This window comes from Pseudocercospora fijiensis, assembly GCF_000340215.1.
Source record: "Pseudocercospora fijiensis CIRAD86 unplaced genomic scaffold MYCFIscaffold_1, whole genome shotgun sequence".
Lineage (NCBI taxonomy): Eukaryota > Fungi > Ascomycota > Dothideomycetes > Mycosphaerellales > Mycosphaerellaceae > Pseudocercospora > Pseudocercospora fijiensis.
Genome location: NW_006921532.1, coordinates 2059364 through 2083594, shown reverse-complemented (window position 1 = coordinate 2083594; position 24231 = coordinate 2059364). Strand labels below are relative to the sequence as shown.

Sequence of the window (24231 nt, the reverse complement as noted above, 5' to 3'; positions counted from 1 at the left end):
CAAATCGCATGGCTTCTGCTTGCGCCACGGCTTGGTCCTTATAGCTACCAACTACCATCCTCCGGGATCCTATAGACGCCGTTCTTCCTCCTGTCAGCAGCCCATCGCTCACACCACGCCTTCATCCTCTCTCTGCCTTTCGCACTGCCGACGTTTACAGTAGGTATGATCTTGTCAATCCGAAGAGCGCAGCAGAACATTGTCAACTCTCGGAAGCTCGAATGCTCACTGTATGGCACACCGAAACAGCTCGCGCGACTTGAGCTTCCGCGTTGAGGAACAAGGTCGCGCATGCTATAAGTGCTCTTCCAATTATCTGACTTTAGCACGGTCTGGACCGGAGGGCTTTCCGTGAAACGACTATTTGGTGGCCGATAGTTCCATCCACTTGGACGAAACCCAACTGCACGCGTGAAATGCGGAAAGAAGTCCTTGAGGTAGTCGTCCAGTGTCTCGGCGCGAATCTCGAAAAGTGGCGTCATGTGCACCTGAGCAGCTCGTGGATCATCGGTCATGAGCTCATCCAGCGCCGGGTCTTCGAGAGCTGCTACTATGCGTCGCTTCGACGTCGGCGCGTAGATCTTTGACTTGAGAGCGCGTGCTATGCCCAGGCAGATACGTTCTTTGCCGATGCTATACGTACCAACAACGACAAGAAGCCGACCTCGAGTCTGCTTTCCGTTCACCGATGATAGGATCTGCTGACTTGCGTGTGGGTTCTTCTCTACCCTCATGTCATCCTTGGTATCTTCGTCAAGTTCCTCCTCTTTGATTTCGGGATTCGAATCTTTCCGGACAAATTTGGTCATGCCCTCGCCAGCGCGTTGACGTTTCATCGTCTCCCAGCCGTCATCCTCGCCAGGGCTATCTTTGCTCAAGCAGACACACATATCTGCGCAGGCTTTGATCACGGCCTCTTGGCTTGGAAAGGCATACTTGGGATTGAGGTATGTTGTGTCCAGGTAGCAGACATCAATCTTTTGCTCTCTACTCTTTCCAGACACCTTGTCCTGCACTTCTGGCATTAGAAGTGGGTGTTGCACGTGCATCTTGCAAGCCCGGAAATCACCGCAATGCAGAATGCGCTGCAGGCGAGGGTTGCCATTGTAATGCTTGCCCATGGTTTTCTCGAAGAGGTATAGGGAGCTACCGGGACAGTGGTTTGCGGAGATCATGGTAACACGAACACCTTTCGTGCCGGGCACCTCGATTGTCTTCTCAAACTCCAAGGGAATGACATACTGCGGGTCGACACGCAATTGCTGCTTGACTAGGTTGGCAGTGACTTTGGAGCAATAAATTGGTCCGTGCCTCCAGGAGGATGTCAAGCCGACATAGTGGTCGCTGTGGAAATGGCTTAGAAAATATGCCTGGCAGCCTTTCACGGCGCCATAGCGAAATGCATCAACGCAGATAAATAGTCCAGGCAGAATCTTGTAGAATGGGCATGTGCGCTGATATGACGGCTTGCCACGAGCAGCATTCTCGGATGCCGCCGCTTCAGCCCATGCAGCTTCTTCCGTGTGGCCAGACATGAGCTTGTTGAATGCAGACTTGCCATTGCTGCCGCTAGCTTCGCCAAAGTCGAAAGGATTAGCTTGTCCAGCTTTGGGAGCACGGATTGGTCGATATTGCTTCGCAGAGGTGGAGTTCTCAGATTTCAAGGCTACAGGTAAGGATCTGGGTTTGGAAATGGGCTTCCTTCCCGGCAAGGGAGTAGGATTGCCATCGAGACAGTTGTTGACATGAACTCCAGCGTCTTGCTCGCTGACGCCACCAAGATTGATGCTGCAGATCGGGCATGATGCGCCTTTTTCAGATTCTCGGTTCTCGTCTGCTGGCTCGATCTTGACATCTTGATCTTCTACTGGCAATGGATCATAGTCCTTTTCGCCTTCTTCTGCCTCAAGCCTGGCTTGTTCCTCCATATAACGGCGTTCACGAAACTCATCTCCTTCTTCGAATGGGTCCTCGTCGAAATCTTCGTCGCCAAAGTCTCCAAATTCGTCTAGACCTGGTTCATAACTGGTTTCCTCTTTGATTAGAGGCGGATGATGGTCCTGATCCAGATAATTGCTTGTCTCACCTGTATCGACTTTGGGCGACTCTGCTGAAGCGACATTTTGCTCCGGCATGGTGCCTGCAATCAAGCTTCCAGCGCTATCTTCAGCATCGCACACTCCTATAACTGCAGCCGGTTCTTCTTCGTCCTGTTCACTGTCCGACTCTTCAAGAAACGGTCCAGGTTTACTGTGGCTGACCTTATTGATCGGAACTGATTGTCTCGCAGTTGGCGAAGATGCTGCTGCTTCGCCCACTGCATTATCTATGCTGACTTTTCGTCGCTTGCTTGACGCTTCGCTCTCGTTGTATCGGAACTCATCATCTCCGTCCTGGTAGTCTCGAAACGAGTCATGAGTAGCCTGTGGTTGCGAGCTTCTCTTCTCTACCACAAACAAGTCCGACTGTGGCCCATCTTCACCGTCGGTCTTCTTGAAAAAGCTCAAGATGCTACTGTTTCCCTTGCCCTTGGCTGCTAGTTTGTTCTTCGGCGTAGCAGACTTCTTGGAGCTGCTCGGTCCTTGACGACCAATCGTAGGCAGCGGTACAGGCTTGCTGGTCTTCGTCTTGGTAGCCATTTTAGGTGGCGGAACGGTTGGTGGTACTGCTAAGCTGAAGGGAGTCTTTGATGGTTTGCCCGGCGGCGTTGGGCTTCGACCCAGGCGTGCAGCATCGTCTGCAGACTCTCGAGGCTTGCGAAACATGTGCTCATCCCATACCGATATGCTTTGTGGCGATGTCTATGCAGGTCCAGGTTCAGGTGGAGGCAACACGAAATCGCCACGCTGGGAAGGGTCAATGACGGAATGCCAAGCACTTTGTTCGCGTTGCGCGTCAACCTCTCAACTCCATCTGCTTTGGATCCCTTATAGCCTTATGCCGATTTCGTCGAATCCGATTAAAATGCTTGAGCACTGGCATGCTCCCTACCAGTCGACATGCAAGCAGCTGAGCGACGATGACTAGTTTGGCCACGACCAACACAAGTTTCGTCCTGGTTGCTTTACATCACTCCACTCGACATCGCGTTGATGGACGGGGTGATCGAGGCACATTTGGAACGCGGACGCGAGGCTGTGCTCGATTCACGAAGCCATGAGAAAGACGCCGAACGAAGCCAAATCACCTTATGTCCTGGGGTTCGAGATGGAGAACTACTGGCGCCGAAATTTGCAATCTACGCACTCAGTCCTGATTATCACCTTCTGCCACTCTCCACTCCTACCACCCTCCGTTCCCATGCAGATACTGCCATAGACCGATCATCCTCCTGAAACCATCCAGTAAATCTCTTGGATGCAGAACATCTAACACCGCCAAGACCACACCCACTCACTCCGAGCATACCGTACTGTTATCGCTGTAGTCGGCCGATCTATAGGCATACCAGAAAGTCGCAGAGAAAAGCACCATCTCAATGTAAGTCAAAAGACATGGCATACCCCACAAAATATCGTTGTGGCTGAATTGGTCTCCCATCGTAATGCTTCCATATTGGTGAGCGAAGGAGAAGCCCCGGGCTTGAGTGAAGCGAATGAACACGATGATCTTGAAACAGACAGACCTCGTGAATGCTCGTCGGACTCTAAGGAGAGAGTTCGCATGCGTATAGAAGCGTATCAGAGCATACATGCAGAAGCAGATGGATACAGTCTCGATAGCTTGCACCCAGAAGTGTGTGTAGATAGGATTTAGGCTGTTGACGCAGTAGTGGCCCGTGGCTTCTCTGTTTTCCAGGATTATGGCGGATGCGACCTCGAAGATGGGATATTGGAAGATGAGGATCCAGTATATTCGTGAGTATAGACAGCAAAAAGTCTAATGTTAACAATAGCATCAGATCTCATTCCGCATTACGGAGAGATACACGACGCTCAACCAGTCGAAGCCAGTCTCCGAATTTTCAACACTTTTGACGCGAGCGAAAGGTATACTCTTTCCACCCGAGATGCAGGTGCCGCGCATTGCACGAACAGAAGCAGAAGAGTAGTGGAAAAGTCAAAATAATGCTCCGGCTATGTATTGATCAGGATGCCTCACCATATTCCTCTACGTCTCCAATTGGATCGACATATTGAGCGACTGAGTAGTCATATAGCTCGCCGAATGCCACGAAAGTGTAGATGATTAAGCTGAATACAATTCGTATAATTTGTCGTTGATGTGCTGGCAATCGATATTGTCAAAGGTGTTGTGATAATGAGTCTCGTCGAAGAAAGGACTGTAAGGACTGTGCATATGAATGACATATACAAGTCCTGCCCATCCTGAGCTGCAGGTGCTATCATCCTCTGAGCCGGCTGATGCTGGGCAGGTACCCATTGCTTCTGTGGTGCTTTAGCAGAACATGTCGTGAAGACATACGAGGTGGGAGAGCGCTGGGGTTAAGATGCGATTGTACTCAAGTCACCAGAAGTACGCGTGTTGTGTGTGGAGCCATGGCGAAGAGACCAGGCCAATCTGGACGAGACTGATTCGACCACTGGGGCAGTAGTGTTGTATTCATGGTCGGAAGGCTCTTGACCTCTCCACTTCGCTCTGAGTACAAGCACACAATACAGTCAATGGCTCGACTAATTGCATAAGCTGTGTTAGCGAGCAAGATGCTAGAGGGTGAAGTGCGCAGATGTCGACCGAAGCTCTCGGACTCGGAGGAGACTTGGAAGGAACGGAGCCAAATCCTCGAAGCTTTTCGGATTCGGGATCCAAGAAACTTTTGATGATAGCTCTGTCTACGCATCGCCAAACGTCGCGTGCGCTCACAGCTCTTCGGCGTCATCTTTACGATGTCATCAACTGACAAGTCGAGCACGTCGGCAGCAGGCGACGCTGCTGGTGCCAGCTCGACCGCAGGTAATGCAGCCAAAAAAGCTGCAGCCGAGCAGAACCCAGCATTTAGAATGATGGGTCTGCCTAGGCTTCGTCTTCCTTCAAGAAATTGGCTGATCTTCTGGACGATTACTGGATCATTTGCTGGCGCAGTGATATACGACAAATGGCAGACGAAGCGGATGCGGGAGAAGTGGTGCAATCTGGTCTCACACATCGCCGACGAGCCATTAGACACCAAGACACAACCGCGCAGAATTACGATTTACCTAGAGGCCCCGCCCGGTGATGGCCTAAGAGCAGCGCGCGAACACTTTCACACCTATGTCAAGCCGGTGCTTGTCTCCGCAGCAATGGATTGGGATGTAGTGGAAGGCAGAAAAGAAGGTGATGTGCGGCACAAGACAGCAGAGAGGATCAGGAAGCGGAGAAAGAAGAATGGCGAAGGAGAGCCGCTGCCGCCTGAAGACGAGACAACTCTGACTGTTGAGAAGCTTAGAGAACAGAACGGCGATGTTGAATATCCAGGAGTAGCAGGTGATATTGTCATTGGGAGACATACTTGGAAAGAATACATCCGAGGACTACATGAAGGTTATCTGGGACCACCAGACCCACCGAAAGAGGTGCTCGTCGACACGATATTCGGTGAAGCTTCAACAGGCTACAAACCGGACACCGCTTCACATGCAGGCTCACCAGCGAATTCATCTGGATCTTCGTCAGTGGGAGATGCCGCGGTGAAGGGAGCAACGCAGCAAAATGCCCAGGATGAGCCGTTGTCATCGCTGGACACCGTTGTCGGAAGTGAGACTTCATCACAAACCCAGGAGACTCCAACAGAAGCTTCCTCGGAAGACAAGCCGGCCGAGGAGAAGACGGAGGAGAAGAAAGAGGAAGAAGAGAAGCCAAAGAGACGCTTTCCACCGTCATACATCGTGCCCGAAGACTATCAGTCCGCAACCCTTTCACCTTCCACTCCCGAAATTCTCGGGCCGAGCGTAGGGATTTGCATGCCACACCTGCTTGGGGTCAGGAACACGCCTGTTCGCATTTACCGGTTCCTGACGCGACGAAGGCTGATGGACGACATCGGGAGACAAGTTGCTGCAGCTGTTCTCGCTTCACATCACCGGCCGTATGGAAGTGTAACCACTATAGATGAGAACAGCTCCTCAGATGCTCCTTCCCAGGCTCAGGAGCAAAATGCTGTTCTCGAATGGGAAGAGAAAGATTGGTGGAAGACAGTGCGACAAGCACGAAAGGAACATGAGGAAGACATCTGGCTCCAACCAATCGCGTTTGATGAGCGGATCGCAAGTCGGATGAGGGCGTTTGAACTCACCTCTGAAGATGACGAGCGCGCCAATAGAATCGCAGCTGGAATAGAAAAGCCAAAGAGAACAGACGAGGACCCCTGAACACTTGAGGCGGAATGATGTCTACCGCCATCAGAAATCATCTCATCTCCAACGGATTCGGTCAGTACATAGTAGGAAAAGGCTTGGGCCATCGACAAACATGTCAAGCGAATGTGTGTCAGTCGGGAAAGTATGGCCTCATCCTGAGCGTTCCGCAAGGCTCGCGTGTTTCAGCATGGAAGGCTAGCCTGAGTGCACCGCAATTGTACCATAGCAGTGTATAGAACGCGCGAGGCCTGAGGTCCGGCGTGCAATCGTTGCAAACATAGCGATCGTATCCAACGGGCCCAGGGGACCATTGTCGGGACCCGGCGTAAAGTAGAATGATCGGATGAGGTGCTGAGGCTCATCGTCCTGGGTTGGAGGCTTGGAGAGGGAGACAGCGTGCGAGCTGGCCAATGTTTGAAGAAGATGCTGTCTAATACAGTGCGTGCTCTGCTCCATGCCTGCGACGATGCAGACCCTGCAGGCTGTTGCGATATTTAAGCTCAGCACAAAGCGCTTCCCCGACCAAGCCTTGCCCCGCGCTGTCTGGCCGGTCATCCCGGTCTGTTAGCATGTCGGGAGCAGATGTGTGCCTGTGTGATGAGAGCGAGCGTGTCGGTCGGACGATGTGCTGTGCAACGAGGTGCAGGTACGGAAACGAGCTGCACGGCGGCGGCGAGAGGAGGCGTCAGTATATGTTCGTATGCTTCCGAGGACTTGCCGCCGTCAACAATGATAACTATCGAACACACGACGATTAAGCGAGATGGCGGACGGGGGTAATCCCTAAAAACGAAATTTAACTGTTTAAAGCTAGCGTACTGCCTAAAGAAATTATCCGTACCTTTAAAAAGTTTACGTCTAACGTTTTCAAGCTAGCTGCCGCTTACGGGGATCACCCCCATCCGCTATCCCGCCATCGCTGTGTGTTCTTACACTGCGATTAAGCGAGATAGCGGACGGCGGTGATCCCTAAAAACGGGATCTAACTAGTCAAAGCTAGCGTACTGCCTAAAGGAATTATCCGTACCTTTAAAAAGTTCACGTCTAACGTTTTCAAGCTAGCTGCCGTCTACGGGGATTACCCCCGTCCGCCATCTCGCTTAATCGCAGTGTACACGCAGGGGCCGAGGCCTCACAAGCGCGGCATTGCCCGCCATTGGTCCCCTCGTTCCCAAGAACTGCGCCGCAACGATCTGTCTGCGCCCAGTGCGCCGCCGTCCCAACGACCGTGGACCTGGGCCTGGGCCGAGTCGACCGCCCGGAGAAGTGCAGGGCAGCGCTGACCGGCCATGGGCAAGGCCTGCTCCGCTTCGAAAGACTCACATGCAGAGGCATCGACCAATCTCCAAAAGCATGTTGTCTCACTCTCCTTGGTCCGCTCGCACACGTACAGAACGCCATCTGCAGTATCAGGACCACCCTTCCCGCACTCCACTCGCTGTTCGACAATTCCTGACCTGAGTAGAATGGAGCAGCGGCATGGCTGCCGATTCAGCAATCGCAATTGAGCGCCAGAGGACGGCCTCTGTGTGTTCCTCGAGCAGCAGCAACGGCACTGCTTCGTCGAAAGACAAGCAACTGGTGAGGGCGGAGCGCAGGCCTGGCCACCAGCGTCGCTATGCCCCCAAGACCCGTACGGGATGCATCACGTGTAAAGTATGTCCCTCTGCAACCCAACCTGTTATTCACCTACTTCAGCCCCACAATTGTGCGAACGCACCTTGAGAGTGCCTCCCCCTTCGGGATCATCGTGTCTCTCCCTCGTCTTACACACTTGCCTATTCTTAGTCAACATGCTTGATAGCACACGCAAGCTAATGTGGTCCTCGCTTGTGCGCAACAGATTCGAAGGGTGAAGTGCGACGAGGAAAAGCCCTTTTGCAAACGATGTACCACCACAGGTCGCAAGTGTGACGGCTACGCACAGATTGGAGAATCTCCACCTACCAGGCCGACATATTCCCCGGAGCCCTTGAGCTTGGTATTGGTCAACGATGTCTCGTCGGATGCCCTGGAGCGAAGGACTTTCGACTTCTTCCGTGCTCGCACAGTGCCAGCTTGCTCAGGCTACTTCCATGACTCCGTTTGGGATCGATTGGTCCTGCAATTGAGCCACAGCGAACCAGCAGTACGACATGCAGTCAACGCATTGGGTGCCATCCACGAGGAGAGATCGCTACGTCGGTCAGCCTCTCGTGGCGGCATCGACGTATCCCTCGTCAAGACCGGCTTCCCAATCCAGCAATATTCAAAGGCTCTCAACCAGATGCAGGATTTGCTGAGAGCAGGCACTGCATCACTGGACGTCATTATCTTGTGCTCACTGTTATGCATCCATTTCGAAGCACTACGAGAAGCATTTGTTCCGGCCATCATGCATGTTGAGAATGCCATCCAGCTATTACATTCGACCGGGTCGCCTCTTGATGTCAGAAAGATCAACCCCAGCCTTGTTCGGGCGGTAATGCGCATGGATCTGCAATCGACCATGTATCTAGGCTCTCGGGTCCCTGGCCTGCCCTTCTTTACAGCATCAACAGATTCACAACTACCACACACATTCCACGACCTTGTGCAAGGCCGAGATCTGGTAAATACCTGGACCAGCCGAATATTCCACTTTACGCGCACCGTTGCCGACAGCTATAAATTTCACGAAGCAGGAGATATTCCGCTCGAAGTAATTGCAGCTGCGCACGATCTGGAACATCAGTTCCTCAAACTTGATACCCTACTTTGGGAATTCATGCACAAGCCAACGGTCAGACTGAGCATACGAGAGCAGCATGGTCTTGGTATGCTGCGAAGTCGAGTGAAGATCAATCGGATCTTGGCAGCAACATGCCTTTATTCGGAAGCCTCGGTCTTCGATCGTTATCTGGAAACTTTCGAAGAGATCCTGACGATATGCATGTATATCATGGGATCAGACAACGCTGATTACCGCCTCTTCTCCGTCTCACTTGACGAAGGACTCATTCATCCTTTGTTTTTCCTGGCATGTCAATGTCGAGAAGGTCGAGTACGACATCAGGCTCTTGCTCACCTCAAGAAGCTTCCAGTGCGAGACGGAGTCTGGCATGTGGAAACAACCACTCGAACTGCAGAGATGTGCATACGATTCGAAGAGGCACTCTTCGCAGCAGCACATCCTGACCGACCACAGTCTGCCACTTGCGCGGACATACCGGAGTGGAGAAGAATACACTCGGCCGGCTTCGATGGCTGGGATGACGACGGCCCTAAGAACCATGTCAAAGTGCATTTGAGAACGCGGCCGAATGGTACTGACGGAGAGTGGCTGGACTTTGAGGAGAGCATTCAGTGGCACGTTCCGGTGAGTTGGCCAGTTCCCCAAACGGAAACACAACTAACCAAATGTGTGTTTTCAGGTCAAGAACAAGAGCTTCCACGAGAGCTTTGCTGCCCTAGTGCCTAAGTTCTCGAAACAGTTCTCGAATTTGCAGATGGCTGTAGCGTAGGAAAATTCGCTCAGGCTGAGCTTTCTTCAGTTGGAGGCCTGTTGTTTTATTCTGGCAGGAAACGGCCATGGTCCGGTGTACAGCTGATGACGATTGTGTACGATTGAACGTGTACCTCTCTCTGCACTCTCTTGACTTGGTGCGGGGAGGGGAAAGACGGAAAGTTCTTCTGGGCTGTTTGATAATGCATAGCTGGTGGGTGGGTCAGGCCTGGAGGCCACTGTTGTTTTCGTGCGCGGCGTCGAGGCGTTGAACATATGGGTGGCAAGACAATACACCGTCGGAAATGTCATAGCAGAAAGCGAGAGAGAGGCATCTTTTGTGCCATAACATTATCCAGCGTTCACGTGGGTGTCTTTTGTGTGAGTCTGCACGGCCCAGGCGTGAGTGCAGGCCAGGCCAGCCACTGCGAGAGAGTTCTGAGGCTCACTCAGAATCATTGAACGTTGCAAGGGTGCGCACCACCGCACCAATACCGAGCTCGACGTGCGCCTCTCACCATCTCGTCCAGCAGATAATGCCTCCGCCGCGCTCGTTGACTGCGGCGTTAGGATGCCGGTTGACACCAAATATGCCATCGCATCGGCCATAGTTGCGTTCGTCTCCTGGGCTTATATCACAGACTATCTGCCGCAACTGCGATTCGTCCCTCAGGCCTTCGCCGTCGGCGTGATCACGACCCTACTTGCTCTGCTATCCGTAATAGCCACCACTGCGCGCGGCAAACACCATCATGAGTTCGGCTATCGCAGCGATGCTCTCCGGCGGTACGGCAGCACGGCGACGGCCTTCACCGCGAATCGACAGATATGGGAAGAAGAGAAGGCGACGCTGAAGGGAAGAGAAGAGTACAGACGACCTACCATATTCCCGGATGCAGAGAAGTTCTCCAAATCAGTGGACGGGCTGCTGGACCTGATATTGAGGGACTTTGTCACCAGCTGGTATGGCAACATCAGCAAGCGTCCGCTCTTTCAGAATGAGATAGACAGGTGCATTCGTGCGGTCTTGCTATCCATCACAGCACGTCTGACGGATCTGGAACTGGACCTCGTGGAACTCGGTATCGCCAATGTGCTTCCAATCGTGACGAACCATATGAAGGAGTTCTACGATGCAGAGCGCTTGGTGCGGGGGAGAGACCTTGAGAACAATGTCACCGAGAGTGACGAGTTGAACATGGCTATCGCGGGCAAGTACATGAATGGCAAACTGCATCCTGTCGCATCGCTCTCGTATGCGGACACCACGGCAAGCTCGCAGGAGTATCTGAGGCGCCTAATAGAAAAATTACTACCGGCTGTCCTACCATCAAACATGAAGTCCAGTCCTGCTGTGACTGTCTTGGTTCGAGAAATTGTGGCGTGCGCAGTGCTTGGACCGATCATGAATATGCTGACAGATCCGGACTTCTGGAATCAGCAAATCGTGAACGTGGGAGGTGCCATGCTGCAAGATCGCAAGTCAGTGAGAAAGGTGCGAGCTGCGCTGGATCAACATGCGCCAATATCTCCTGCAAAAGTCGCCAGGAGCAGTCAATTCCCGCGCCTGAGGCCATATGATAGCGAGAGGCAATTCGAGAGGTTCATCAGGTCGATCCGACACGTTCCAACTTTGAACGAGGCTCGACGATTTCGCAGCGAGATTATGACTCAGCTCAGACGCGATGCGCAGATAGAAGGCCAAGATGCTGCGTATTTGCGCAGATTAGAGACTGGCAGAAGATTACTCGATCAGCGTATCACGAGTCTGTCACAGCAAGCTGCCAGCGGAAGTGAGAAGCCTCTGCCTGCACCAAAGGTGCAAATGCCAGGGCAAAACTCCGGGTCCGAGTCTCGGAAGCAGCAGGCTTCTTTGCGTGAGGTCATTTACGACGCTGCGGGTCTAAGTTATTTCATGGAGTACATGGATCGGCAGAAGTTGATGAAGCTGGTGCAATTCTATCTTGTCGTGGATGGGTTTCGTGGGCCTCTGGAAGGCGATAATGACGAGCCGACGCCCGCGGTTGCCACAGATCCAGACCAGATGAACATTGCTCAAATGTACTCTGAGTACCTGTCGCAATCGGAGCTGCAGACACCAGATGAGGTAATGCACATTGTCAAGCGCTACCTCAAAGCAGGCTCTAAAGCTAGCACATCTGAATACCTCTCTGCCAGACGGGAAGTGCTTCGCATGCAGACACGAGTGTATAACGTCATGAAGGATGTTCATTATGAAGCCTTTAAACGCTCTGACTTATACTACAAATGGCTTGCTATCGACGATCAGCCCAACTTCGGTCAGGCCGTGACCAGAGATTCTGATGCGCTATCGCCAGACAGCCCGAAGAGCAGCAGTCTTTCGCCCAGCATGGCCCGAAGACCACAACTTGGAGGATCAAAAGAGTTGGAGTTGAGAAGAGCTGTGCTTTCGACATCCGATCTGAAAGCAACTGCTCGCGCCGCTCAAAGTAGTCTCTTCTCGGACAGCCCCCGTCGTTCCTTAGACGACGCGAACTCCAACAGCCGCCCAGCATTGTTTGGCCACGATCTTGATGATGACAAGATGGAAAACTCTGTCTCGAGCCTGCGAAGCTACGAGTCGGACGGCGAGACTGCGCAAAAGCTGCAGGAAGCCAAAGCAGTCAGCGAGATGCAGCGCGCCCTGGACAACATTGTCAGCGATGATCATGACAAGGCTTCTCTCTTCTCAGACTCTGCGGACAGGAAATCGATCGATGATGACGAGCGTAGGTCATCTGTCGACATCTTCCAGCGCCCGCCGCTGTCTGCACAGAGCTCTGCCATTGGAAAGCCAAGTCTCGCCTCGCTCGGCCTGGTTGGAGCACCTTCGGCACGTGGTGTGTTCGTGGACGATCTATTTGGTCATGAGTCGCAGAAATTTGCTGAAGACGAGCGCGAAGACTCTAATGGACCAGACACTGACGAGGACCAGATCCGGGAAGCTGCTCCTGGCGACCTCGGGTTGGCTGAGGCCATTGACGTCCTCAATGCAGAAATCGAGAGACTGAGCGCTCAGCGGAATGTGCTCGATTCTTTGAGTGCCAAGGCCGAGCTCACCAATAATCAAGCCGAGTTGCGAATCCTGAGGAAGTCCGAGCAGAGTCTGCAACGCGAGATCAAGCGTAAAGAGATGCAGAAACAGCAGTATGTTGTGCAAGAGAGTGACAACAGTCTCTATGGTCGCACAGCTTTGAGCATCAAGTCGGTGCTTGTTGGACGTGAGGAGGACGGACATGAATACGCCATGTACGTGATTGAAGTACGACGGCAGGCTGGTGACCAGCTTCCTGCTGCGACCTGGTCAGTCACTCGAAGATACAGCCAATTTCATGAGCTGCACAAAAGGTTGAAAGCACAGTTTCCGGCCGTGAAAGATTACGACTTCCCGCGACGACAGACACTGTTCACATTACAGAAAGACTTCTTGCAGAAACGGCGCGCAACTCTGGAGCGATACCTGAGGTCACTTCTTCTGGTCCCTGCCATTTGTCGAAGCAGAGAACTTCGTGCTTTTCTATCGCAATCTGCGATTGCATCTAATGGCACAAATGGTACCCAGGCGGATGCCAAGGACTTCGTGACTAGAATCTACAACTCTGTCTCTGATGGCATGGAGGAGTTCCTTGGCAACATTCCCGTCCTCGATCAGCTTTCAGTTGCAGGACAAAACCTCATATCGGCAGCGACCTCTCAGATCAGTGGCGCTTCTCCTGTTGACAGTCTGGATCCCGCGGCTCAAGACCCGAGCACTGCTGCCGAGGCTGAAGCAGAGCTCGCTGCGTACGAGACGAAGGAGGTTGAGCCATTCGTGAAACCTATCGCTGATCTCTTTTTGGAGACATTCGAGCTTTCCAAAGGCAACAGTTGGCTCCGAGGACGAACCGTGGTTGTAGTCCTTCACCAATTACTAGGCGGAACAATTGAACGAAAAGTCAAAGACGCAGCCAATAGCGCTCTCGAAGATCCTAAGCTAGCAAGCTATGTGGACATGCTCAAGACCACGATGTGGCCGGATGGCAAGATGCGGCCTCCTGCTGTACCACGTACTGCAGCTGATAAGGCCCGAAGCAGGAAAGAGGCTGGAATTCTACTCGGTGCTCTGGTTGCTGATCTTGCCGGGAGTGTCGTTGGCAAGACGAATTCGCAAGCCGCAAGCCGGAAGATCGTCTCAATGTTGAATAATCCACGACTGAAGTAAGTGCCAGACCTAAATCGTGATTGATGGAGTACCGTACTATGAACTGACGTCTGCCAGTACCCACCTCGTCTTCACGCTTATAGATGAGATTATACATCTTGTATTCCCAGAGATCATATTCGACAAGTAATGATTACATGTTTACAGCATTCACACGAATCGTTATTTTTCGTCTCACTTCGAACTTTTTTCATGTACCAGCACTCTGTCATATCCTGGGTGTCACAGTTTCGGCTTGGCCGCAATAATCTTATAACACTTCCCACCTTTCCCAAACATTGTGAACAAATCCTTCATGATCTCCTCCGGAATCTCGTGAGCGGCAAAATGACCACCTCTCGTCTTCCGACTCTCGTAAGCTACAGGACCAAGGGTATGAGCCCAAATGCTCGGCGTCACAGAAATCTCCCTCGGACTGTGACACAATCCCAACTTCACGTACGGAATCCACTCCTCCGTCCTCGTACGATTCACAGCATCAGGACCTTTGGGATGAGTAGCTTCGTAGTAAATCCTCAAACTCGCCGCAGGACCGGCTGTCGAGAAGTAATAAATCGAAACCCACGTCAAAATCTCATCGTCCGTCCACGCATACGAATCCGTCCAGTCGACCAATTTCTCGTAAATCCAGGCTAAAAGCGCCACAGGACTGTCGTGCAATCCATACCCTACCGTCTGAGGCTTCGTGCTTTGAATCGTACGGTATCCCGACCCTTCGGTCAGAAACCAATTCGAGCGCTCGAAACCTTTCCTGTCGGCTTCCGAAAACGGCGTCAAGGCATTCTGGAGTGCGAGAATGGGATGTTTCGTCCAAGACGGTTTGTGGCCTCTCACGAGATTTATGTGGGAAGCTTTGACGCGTTCGGGGTACAAGAGGCCCATGGTACGTGTGATCATGAACCCCCAGTCTCCGCCTTGAGTGACGTATTCTTTGTAGCCCAGTGCTTGCATGAGTTTGTCACAGGTTTCGGCGTATTGTGCTAGACCGAAGCCTGTTTTCTTAGGGCCTTGGGACCAGCCGAAGTTGGGGAGGGAGGGGGCTACGACGTGGAAGGCGACGCCGTTGCGGCCTGTTCGGAGGGCGTTGAGCATTTTTTGCACTTCGATGTAGGAGCCGGGCCAGCCGTGGACGAAGAGGAGGGGGATTGCATTGGGGCTTTCGGAGGGGGCGTGCAGGTAGTGGATGTCGAGGGATCCGAAGTTGGAGATGGAAATTTGTTGGTGGAAATTTGGGAGTTCGTTCAGCTTCGCTTCTTGAAGTCGCCAGTCGAATTTTGTCTTCCAGACGTGCACCAGACGTTGGATTTCTGCTAACGGTGGTCCTAAGTCTCGGCGTGCGTCTTCGAGTTCATCTGGGAATTCGGCTTGGGCCAGCTTGATCTTGAGAGTCAGGAGGTTCTCCTCTGGGACTGAGACTCGGTAGGACGACATGTCTAGTTATTGGAGTGGAAAGTGTACGGCTGTAGGAACTTGTGATCACTATGTTGCTATGTCAGCATCAATTGCTTGGGAGCGGGTCCGTGAGTGCGGTGTGGATCTTGCTCTGGTATTGCAACACAACCTCCGCGGTGGCAGCGTACCGTGTGATATTCCAGTACTTCCTGTGGCAGTCATTGACCGATCGATTGGTTACTGGCCTGCGCTGCTCACAGCTTGGAGCTCGGAGAAGTGATGTCAATGCTAGCTAGCCACACCCACCTGCTTCGGTAGGAACTCTCTTCGTCACCGACGGAGACTCGCGCATCATCAGCTTCAAACCAACCAACAAAATACATGGGCCTGTACATCCTGAGTGATTGCGGTGCTGTTCTGCTTCATCCGTTCCAGCCTTGTTATAGGCTACCGTAATCTCGGTTTGTGGGCCTTACAGCCTTGCACACAAATCATTATTAATAGCTACCATACTCAATCAACATTAAGGTTTTATTCAAGGCTATCTCAACGTCAAACGCCATCACGCACGAAGGGCTCCGTACCCATGTCTTTGCTAGGCTTGGGATAATGACCTCTTTTGGGGGTTCGAGGACTCTGACCCATCTCTTGATCCGCCAAAGGAGAATATCCACCAAGTCTCACGCTCTTCCAACTTCCTCCTCTCCTCTGCCAGCGGAAAATCAAGACAACACTGACAACGCTGCTCAAAGCTCCCAGCAGAAAGACGGCCAGTGAATATCCGGCAAGCGCGCTCACTGACGCGGCATAGACGTTGCCATAGGAAGGGTCTCCTTCGAGCTCCTGTAGCCAGTAAAGCTCGTCTGCCACCGCACCACTCAGATCTTCTGATCCGAGTCCAATGGTTTGAACAATTTCAGAAGTTGCCAGGACTCTACCATCCTTGTCGATAGCTTCAGCAATTACAAAGCTTGCAAAGCCATCCCAAACTACGGCCGTTTCGAAGCCCGTCTTCTGCTTTTGGGTGATCGGGATCTTTGGCGAGCCCTTCTCGGTGGTCTTGTAGACCTTCCAATGATCGATCTCGGTCGCGCCGTTCTGGCTCATGTGGATTGTGGTCAATGTCGTGTTCCTGGCATCGCTTGCGTGTGCGACTGAATGCACGGCTGGTGGCTCAGCGGGACGTCCTACGAATGGAAACTTGTAGCTGCGATACGAGCCTAGCCACTCCGTCGCAAGTCGAGCCTCCATCACCATTCTTCCATCAGGAGTATGCTCGCTTTGAGTGGCTTGTTCCGACCAGCCGATAAAGATGTTCTTGCTGTCCAGGATCTGGTAGCTTCCTCGACGAGGAGCGTAGTGGCCGTGGCCGTATGGATGCTCGATTTGCGAAACAATGCTGGCCCTCTTTGGTTCCGCGCCAATGTCCAATGCAATGATCATGCCACGAGAGTTCTCGCTGGTGGGTTCTCTCTCGTCCTGGCCATTTGCATTGTCGAGCAGAGATATGATCTCGTGAGTCCCATTAAAGCCACGGAAGCGGACGTTGTGCTGGCGACCGAACCTCACAGGAGGCTCACCCATATCAAAGTCGTTCGTTGGTCCTCCGAGACCATGAAGCTTCCACATGATATGCCCATCATGCCTGGACACTTTGTATATTGTGTCGGTATGCCTACCGGACACGAAGAAATCGTCATTGTGGTCCGTATCCACGGAGTTGGCATGTAGGAAGTCCCAACCCCAGCCGTTAGTACATTGTTTGTGCACGCCTCCGTCCAGCTTCGAGCTCTCCTCCAGGCCGATATGCCCATTCGAGGTCCAATGAAAGACTTGCTGCCAAGTCGAGGTATCTAAGACTCGAAAGCCGTTGAAAAGGATGGTGCAGTTCTTCTCGTAACCCACGGCTTTGAGTTGCTCTACAGTTGCTGGCCCTCGACCTTCGTCCAACACAAGAGCTTTGGAGCCAGCGTCGAAGAAATTAAACTCGTGCGAGTTGAAGTCTACGCCCAGCGTACCGACATCGACCGTCTCCTGGAGTGTAAAGGTATTGTCCATAATGATGCCATCCCCGGTTCTTTGCACCAGCCACGTCAACATATCCTGTCCCCGGACGTTGCTTATCCTGAAGTCGAGAGCATCCCAGCCCTCGGCTACGCTCACTCCACTCCATATCAAGTCTCCTTTCCCGTCGTAAATGTGTGGTCCGACCCAGCCATTTGCGGGATGTTTCTGATCGATATATTCGAAAGGTGCTACGAACCAGTAGCCTGGAGTGACAGCGCTCTCATCTGTTACATTAACGATCCATTTCGGGGCTTTGAAATCGGGTCGCTGAGAGATTTAGTATCGTGTGATTCGTTCGGCGCCTCGTCTTATGCGTACCGTCACGAATTTGAAGAGCGAATCATCGTTGTCGTGTTGATGGTCGAAAGGCTGCTCGCCTGCAAATGTGCAGAAAGGGAAGTATAGTAGCGTAGGTAATACAAGAAAGCGTTGCAGCCAAGAGGCAGCAGCCATGACGGGTACAGTAGATGTGCTCAGGTTTGAAGGTCCAGGGATTCGATGTAAGGAGAGGATGGTGCACAATCAGAAGGAGTTGAAACGGGTGGAAAGAGAAGGCGTGGAAGACGTTGGAGCAAAAGAATGTTGCCCTGGCGAAATTGTGAGAACAAAAGAGAACGACGTAGCTCAGTCCCAAGGACGTTGTATGGCAGGATAGCAATAGCAGAGAAGGGGCGGCGAAGCATTAAGATAAGTATTGAGGAGGGCAAGTGATGAGCAGCATGGCGAGTAACATGGCTCGCAGCAATTGGCGGACTCTTGATGCGAGGTACGGAACACACTTTGCTCCTTCGCAATAAAGACCAACGGATAGGAGACAGCCACTGGCCTCGCCAAGTCCCCGTGGCTGCACGGTAGTCGAATCAGAAGAGGATAAGCAGAGAATCCTTCCGCAACAGTTAGCGATACTTGTCTTCGGATTTCGCGAATAATGTCAGATCTGACCGCGATGAGGCTTTGACTTACGAGAATCCTGCATTGCTTGCTATAGAAAGATTTTGCGCATGTGGCATGTGGCAGAAGCAGGTGGAGTGGAGGTGAAGTCGTGGGAGGGGGGGTGGCATTCGAAAAGGGACCCCTGAGAACATCAGGCGCAGGGGTCGGCGATGTGTGCGATTTAAGGTGAATCATACGCGGTTTACCGCGAGCGACCCATTGTGGGTTATTTGTATAGCGTTTTCGGTCAGTCGCTCCCAATATAACTCGTATATAGTATAGTATGTAGATATTAGCTAAATCGCGTCTTTTTCGCCTTGTTTAGCTTCTATAACGTAGTCTTACTATATACCGTATAGATTAGCCTTATTCTTAGTATATAGATAGCCTATCGTCGCTATACTATCGCTATACTATCGCCTCTTGTTATTACTATAATAGCTAAGCCTAACAACCTCGTTTATCGCTTTTTTAAGTAGTATAACGACTACCGAGCGAAGTAGCGCGTAGTCTATCGATTCTACGGCTACGACTCGGTTAAGGACCTTAGTCGTAATAAGGACTATATCGAAGGGTATAAGAAGCGGCTAGAGGCGATAAAGAGTAGTAAAATACTATCGTTACTAGAATAGATTAAATTGCCGTAGGTAGCACTAATAGATACGTAATACGACTATCTCGAAGAGCTCTATAGCGCGGTCTATTTCGAGGAAAACGAGCCCTTTACCTTCTTCGAGAAGCTAGTAGTATAGGCGTTGTTCGCGGCCCTATGTCTATCCTTCGAGCCCCTAAATTCGACGCGAATTCGACGTGTTCTACTACCGCGGGCCTTCGAGAAGGTAGAGGATAAGGTAATAGCGAAGGTCGCGTATAGTAATAAGCTAAACCTATAAATCGATAGTACGTCGGATAGAAACGGTATAGGTATTATAACGCTATCGCTCGTCGACTCGACTAGTTACTATACTATCGAGACGCGTTAGATAGAGACGGTAGATAAAAGCAGTAAAGAAGGCGCGCAGTAGACGAAGGCGAAGTGTATTTAGCTTACTAGCGGTAACCTATCGAAGGTTAGCTTAATCGCCTTCGATATATACGCGATAAACCTAAAGATAATATACCTTCTCGAAGAAGACGACGCGCTTAGTTACGTTATTATAATACCGTGCGACTCTTACGGTAGCGCGTTACTAATAAGAGACTTCTTTAAATACCCGGAAATAGCGGTCCTTTACGAGCAAGTATAGTATATTGTCGCTTACCTATCGCGGAAGAAAGCGATATATTAGCTTCTTAAGCGGAAGTAGAAGGAGGTCTATAACAAGACCTTCGTACTAATTAGTATATATAAGACTCGATAGCCGACAATTATCGCTCTATTTAAGTTACTTAAACGTAGCAAATACGCCCTTTAAGAGCTCGTCCGCGACCCTCTTTATATACTAGATTACGACGCGCGTTCTTCTATAATAGACTATAACTTCTAGACTTACCTATCGGCTGCTATTAACCTTCTCGAGCTACTAAATAACTACCTAATCTTATCTTAGTCTAAGGAAGCTACCCTCGAGAAGGTAATATCTCGCTAGCTTGCTTATAAGTCTATTCTCGAGAAACAGATCGATACGAGCCCTCTACCTATTCGCGAGCTTCTCGAAGGTATCTAGTACGTCCTTATTACTCGTAAATCGATAGCAACTATTATAGGTTAGCAAGAGAGGTTTATAAGGCAAACAAACAAGTACTACTAGGTAGTATACTTCCTTAATCCGGCGATAATTAAGGAAGGTATAAAGCTATCTTCTACTAAATAGGCAATCGTTCTTAATGCCTTACGAGCAACTACGAAGGACACCGATTAATAGCTTGCTATTAAGACGGACTAGTACGACTATATCTATAAGCGAGGCTCCTTTATCGGCTCGGACGACTACTAGACTCGATATAGTAATAATATAAAGATCTTCTAGTTAAACAGAGCCGCCGCCGCACTATTATTGTCTACTTATACCTTGCGCCTTTGCTAGTCGACTACTAATATAGTAACCGCCGAGCGGACCTTCTTAGTACTTAAATTAATATAAACAAGGCTCCGCTCTCGTCTAATAATAGAGCGACTTAACTAGCTAATCTTTATCTACTTTAATTGCCGAGTCCTTCGGAAGGAGGCTTTACCTAGTAGTAAGAAGCGGAAGCGGACAACACCTATTAATAGTAGTAACTTTACTAAAGAATAGATATAGTAGTTTAATAAGGAAGAGACAACAGCGGTAGCTAATGCCGCTATTCTACTATAGAGCGCTATCTACGACGTAGTTAGCGACAGTTTGAATAGCAACCTACCTACTTATAACGAGTATATAGAAGACGAGGCTATAGAAACTGCCTTTAGACGTATAGATATCTAAGATCTACTGTCCTAATTCTATTATATACGCTTCTACGCTAATTCTATACCTATTGAGTAATTATATACCTAAGAGTTATGCCTGAGAGCTAATAATAATCGCACCTAAATTGGGGGTTAAATTGAGTCGCACGCGTGCGAGCGACTCAGCCTAGCCGACCCCTGATCAGGCGCTTGCGCTTGCCGCCCCCTGCAGGTGGCTGAACCTTCTCACTCCGCTTCCACCACAACACGAGAAGAGGAGTTCTCGGTGTAAATCGCGCCATCGTATCGTGGCGTTCTAGTGGTGCTCTGTCATGAAACAGTCGCATTCTTCAATCCTCCACCCAGCCGGACACATGACCGCCCGCTATGGCGCTGCGACCTCGAGAGTTCTTCCTCTGACGGGCATGATTCTCATTATCTGCGGTGACGATGGAGGCAACACCGTTGAATCTGCGAAGGTCGTCAGCGCAGTCCGCACGTTGGAGTCGCAGTACCCACGGCTTGCTATAGAAGAATGGATCTTTGCAAACGTTCTTCTTGAACCCATAGATATCCTTCCAAGCCGACGCTCCGCCATTGAACGAGAGATGGTCCGGTGCTATCCTGACCACGGGGCCATACTTCTCGTGGAGCTGTGGGAGTTCCGTCCCCTCTGTACCTCGGAGGATTGTCCAGATATAGGGCAAGTTTGACAGCCCTCGCGACTTCGGTCCAGGGAACTTGCTCAGCGGTCCAAAATACGCGCTGTGTATGGCGTTGATGGCGCGGTAGGCAAGATAGAGGCCAGCACAATATAAAGAGAGAGACCAGGTATTATGAGGGCTTGCCCAGCTGAAAGATGCCACGTCGAACTCGAGTCAACGGTGCGGGTGCGGGTGCGGGTGCGGTTGCGGGTGCGGGTGCGAGTGCGAGAGTTTCATCAATCAAGCTCAGTCCCACAACCTAATCTAGAACTATTCTGACTGCTCTTCACCATGCTTACGTACTACTGCAGGACGCTGTCTACAGCTACGATGTGCAACGCAGCGGAATTCCGAACTTAAAATTATGCACTCGGGTCGGCATGGGCTATGAATTGATCGAACTACTTCGTCTATACGTATGGCTGCAGTCAGAGTGGCAGTGGCGCGGCGTCATCTTTGGGCTGTATCATTCCACAAGACCTTCATCTCTCGCTCTTGTTGATGGTGACACTCGCTTCCCAGCCGTTGCTTCGATCCCTTCCTCAGACTCCAATTCGCCATATGCCACTGACCGCCAAACGCAGCGCCAGGATGTAGCACTGTCAACAGAAGCGCTGCCAGCCCGATCATGGCGCCATCCAGAATCATGAAATCAACCTCATCGTTCCAAAGCTTGCCGCTGAAGCCGCCCCACAGCTCCGCCACACGATATATCGACCGTACAACAATGCCAGCAGTCGCCACTAACAGCCCTGCGTTGAACGCGTAGAAGAAAGCTCGCTGCCGAGTATACACCTGCAGATCGAAGATTAGCAGGGTTCGCACGTCAGACGTGCTTCTTCGAAGCTCACCTTCGCCGGGTCGTGTGTCGGTACGCCTCGAAGTACTCTCAACTGGAACCATGCCCAGATACCGACGAATATGGCGAGGCTGATGGCTTGTAGCAAGAGGCCGGCAATCATGATATTGACCCCACCTTGGTTGTCCTCACCACTCTGTGTTTTCGACTCTGCCCATGCGCCTCCGACTACGAAATGGCACAGTCCGTGATCAGCATTTGTCTCACATATACTGCATACCCTCTACGACTTACCTGCCTGAAGTATCAGTGAAAGAAAGTCCGACGACATGAACGCGATCGCTATCGTCCGTGGCCTGAAGGGAGAAAGGTGCTCGCCGTAGACGACGATTATGCGACTAAGGCAAAGATAGATCGCGGCGGTGATGAAGACTGGCGCAATAGTAAGGGCGATGAGATACCTGCAAGGTGGTCGGTCAGTCTCGTCGATTACAAGCTGTGGTACGCACACTTACATCAGGAATGATCCATTGGAGAAGGGGTCGGCATGGAGACCGATTCTTGCTAGGTATCCGACTGCTTCCAGCAAGAGGCTTAAAAGCATGCCTATGCCAAAGCCCCAGGTTCTGTATTTGACGCAAAGCCATATTTGTGGTATGATGAGAATGGCGAAGAAGGCGGCGAAGAACAGGTTGCCTGGATATGTCGGTCGATACAGGAAATAGGACTGTGCGAGACAGCATGTGTCTAGGGTGCAGTTGCTTTTGGGAATGTCGAGATTGCCTAGACAATTGGTTGCGCAATTAGCTCTTGTCTCGGTCCAGGCACTGGGCCCAATGCTACCAAGTACAGGCCATATTTTCGGTAGCCATCAGACTGTGCTGCCAGAGAAGTCCACCTCGGTAGTCGATGTCCTAGCATTGAATTGGGAATGACTCACAGCCAACGTAAGAAGCAGGGTATTCTTTCATCAATTCTGACATGGTTCGTGGTACTTGGCTCTCCGTCAGCTTGCTATTTGCACTGAGGTAGTCTGAAGCAGACCGAGCCTGCAGTACCGAGTTGCTGAACCAAGTTGAGCGCGTTTTGCCAAGCACTGCGATTGTTCTTCAGACAAAGAAATACCACTCCTACTGTATTACTATAGTCCACCAGAGTTGTGCCGAAGCTTTGAACATTGATCGCAACCAAAATAGCACAATTCCACAGGAAGGAGGCCAAACTTGCAATTGCTACATCAGTATTTATTGTCACTGGTGGACAAAAAAAGTATGGCTGGCACTTGTAGGCTCAGTGAAGAATGGCCCCGGGCCCACGAGGGCTGGCAGCGATGGTGTATCAAGAAGCCATATCGCCGTTTTGTGATACAAGAGCACTCTGGACGGTCCGAGGGAGGGAAGTGCAATTAGGCATATGCCTCATTGATGACTTGGAGTGTGGCTGTCAACGCTCGCTGCTGAATGATTGCGTGAGTGCCGTTCCTGGCGCAGTGTATGCAGTCAAAGATTCTTTCTTGTGCACAGCGGGTGTTGTTGGTGAAGGGAACAAGGCCGGTTTCCTTGGGAAAGTACGGGAGAGGTCGAACGCCGACTCCGTCTTGGCACGACGACGGGCATCAACGAGGCAACTTCCATTATTGCTCATCGAACATTGATTTCCTCTCGCTCTTCGGGGACGGAGTAACAGGGCGACGTTTCAAGATCCGATCCGCAGAAACCAACGCGCTCTGTGTGTGTACGGTGTTGACGACGTTTGGTCAAGGTACAACTTTTACCAAACAGCGCCTATTTGATTAGTAATTCATTTGGTATTTGACCAAAAGCTGGCTTATACAGTATTGCACCAAAACAGCCCTCCTTTGCCAAATCCACCTTCTATATAATTAGCATGCTTAGCATACTATAACACGCTTACTGTCGCATATAGACTAAACTCCGCTCTATCTCCTAGTAAGGAATTTAGTAAGAAACACCGTTAAATG

At 51.2% G+C, this 24231-nt stretch overlaps 8 protein-coding genes across 8 annotated transcripts; 4 read left to right on the top strand and 4 right to left on the bottom strand.

Annotated features, from left to right (window-relative positions):
• Positions 1-44: 44 nt before the first annotated feature.
• MYCFIDRAFT_27226 (uncharacterized protein) lies at positions 45-2135 on the bottom strand (the record flags this gene model as incomplete). The annotated part of the gene is made up of 2 exons (XM_007921610.1): positions 45-671; positions 729-2135. 2 exons carry the CDS (start codon positions 2133-2135, stop codon positions 45-47), a joined length of 2034 nt encoding a protein of 677 aa, XP_007919801.1.
• A 2751-nt stretch (positions 2136-4886) lies between these two features.
• MYCFIDRAFT_118125 (uncharacterized protein) lies at positions 4887-6272 on the top strand (the record flags this gene model as incomplete). Its single annotated transcript, XM_007922755.1, has 2 exons — positions 4887-5538; positions 5641-6272. Coding segments are annotated over 2 exons (1284 nt in total), but the record flags the coding sequence as incomplete, so codon positions are not given.
• A 1411-nt stretch (positions 6273-7683) lies between these two features.
• MYCFIDRAFT_54726 (uncharacterized protein) lies at positions 7684-9738 on the top strand (the record flags this gene model as incomplete). Its single annotated transcript, XM_007921907.1, has 2 exons — positions 7684-7955; positions 8143-9738. The coding sequence occupies exons 1-2, from the start codon at positions 7779-7781 to the stop codon at positions 9736-9738; spliced, it is 1773 nt and encodes a 590-aa protein (XP_007920098.1). The 5' UTR covers positions 7684-7778.
• A 595-nt stretch (positions 9739-10333) lies between these two features.
• MYCFIDRAFT_128077 (uncharacterized protein) lies at positions 10334-13984 on the top strand (the record flags this gene model as incomplete). Its single annotated transcript, XM_007922753.1, has 1 exon — positions 10334-13984. One exon carries the CDS (start codon positions 10334-10336, stop codon positions 13982-13984), a length of 3651 nt encoding a protein of 1216 aa, XP_007920944.1.
• Positions 13985-14206: 222 nt separating this feature from the next.
• MYCFIDRAFT_75393 (uncharacterized protein) lies at positions 14207-15415 on the bottom strand (the record flags this gene model as incomplete). Its single annotated transcript, XM_007922175.1, has 1 exon — positions 14207-15415. The coding sequence occupies one exon, from the start codon at positions 15413-15415 to the stop codon at positions 14207-14209; it is 1209 nt and encodes a 402-aa protein (XP_007920366.1).
• A 1790-nt stretch (positions 15416-17205) lies between these two features.
• On the bottom strand, positions 17206-18085 carry MYCFIDRAFT_209532 (uncharacterized protein; the record flags this gene model as incomplete). The annotated part of the gene is made up of 2 exons (XM_007922752.1): positions 17762-18085; positions 17206-17710 (listed from the first exon to the last, which is right to left on the bottom strand). Coding segments are annotated over exons 1-2 (639 nt in total), but the record flags the coding sequence as incomplete, so codon positions are not given.
• A 68-nt stretch (positions 18086-18153) lies between these two features.
• Positions 18154-18642, top strand: MYCFIDRAFT_169356 (uncharacterized protein; the record flags this gene model as incomplete). The annotated part of the gene is made up of 7 exons (XM_007922751.1): positions 18154-18209; positions 18243-18338; positions 18379-18446; positions 18473-18497; positions 18532-18539; positions 18563-18597; positions 18628-18642. 7 exons carry the CDS (start codon positions 18154-18156, stop codon positions 18640-18642), a joined length of 303 nt encoding a protein of 100 aa, XP_007920942.1.
• Positions 18643-20854: 2212 nt separating this feature from the next.
• On the bottom strand, positions 20855-23233 carry MYCFIDRAFT_212929 (uncharacterized protein; the record flags this gene model as incomplete). Its single annotated transcript, XM_007922750.1, has 8 exons — positions 20855-21218; positions 21267-21512; positions 21755-21770; positions 22024-22246; positions 22303-22478; positions 22545-22711; positions 22766-23033; positions 23191-23233. The coding sequence occupies 8 exons, from the start codon at positions 23231-23233 to the stop codon at positions 21098-21100; spliced, it is 1260 nt and encodes a 419-aa protein (XP_007920941.1). The 3' UTR covers positions 20855-21097.
• Between the last annotated feature and the right edge of the window lie 998 nt (positions 23234-24231).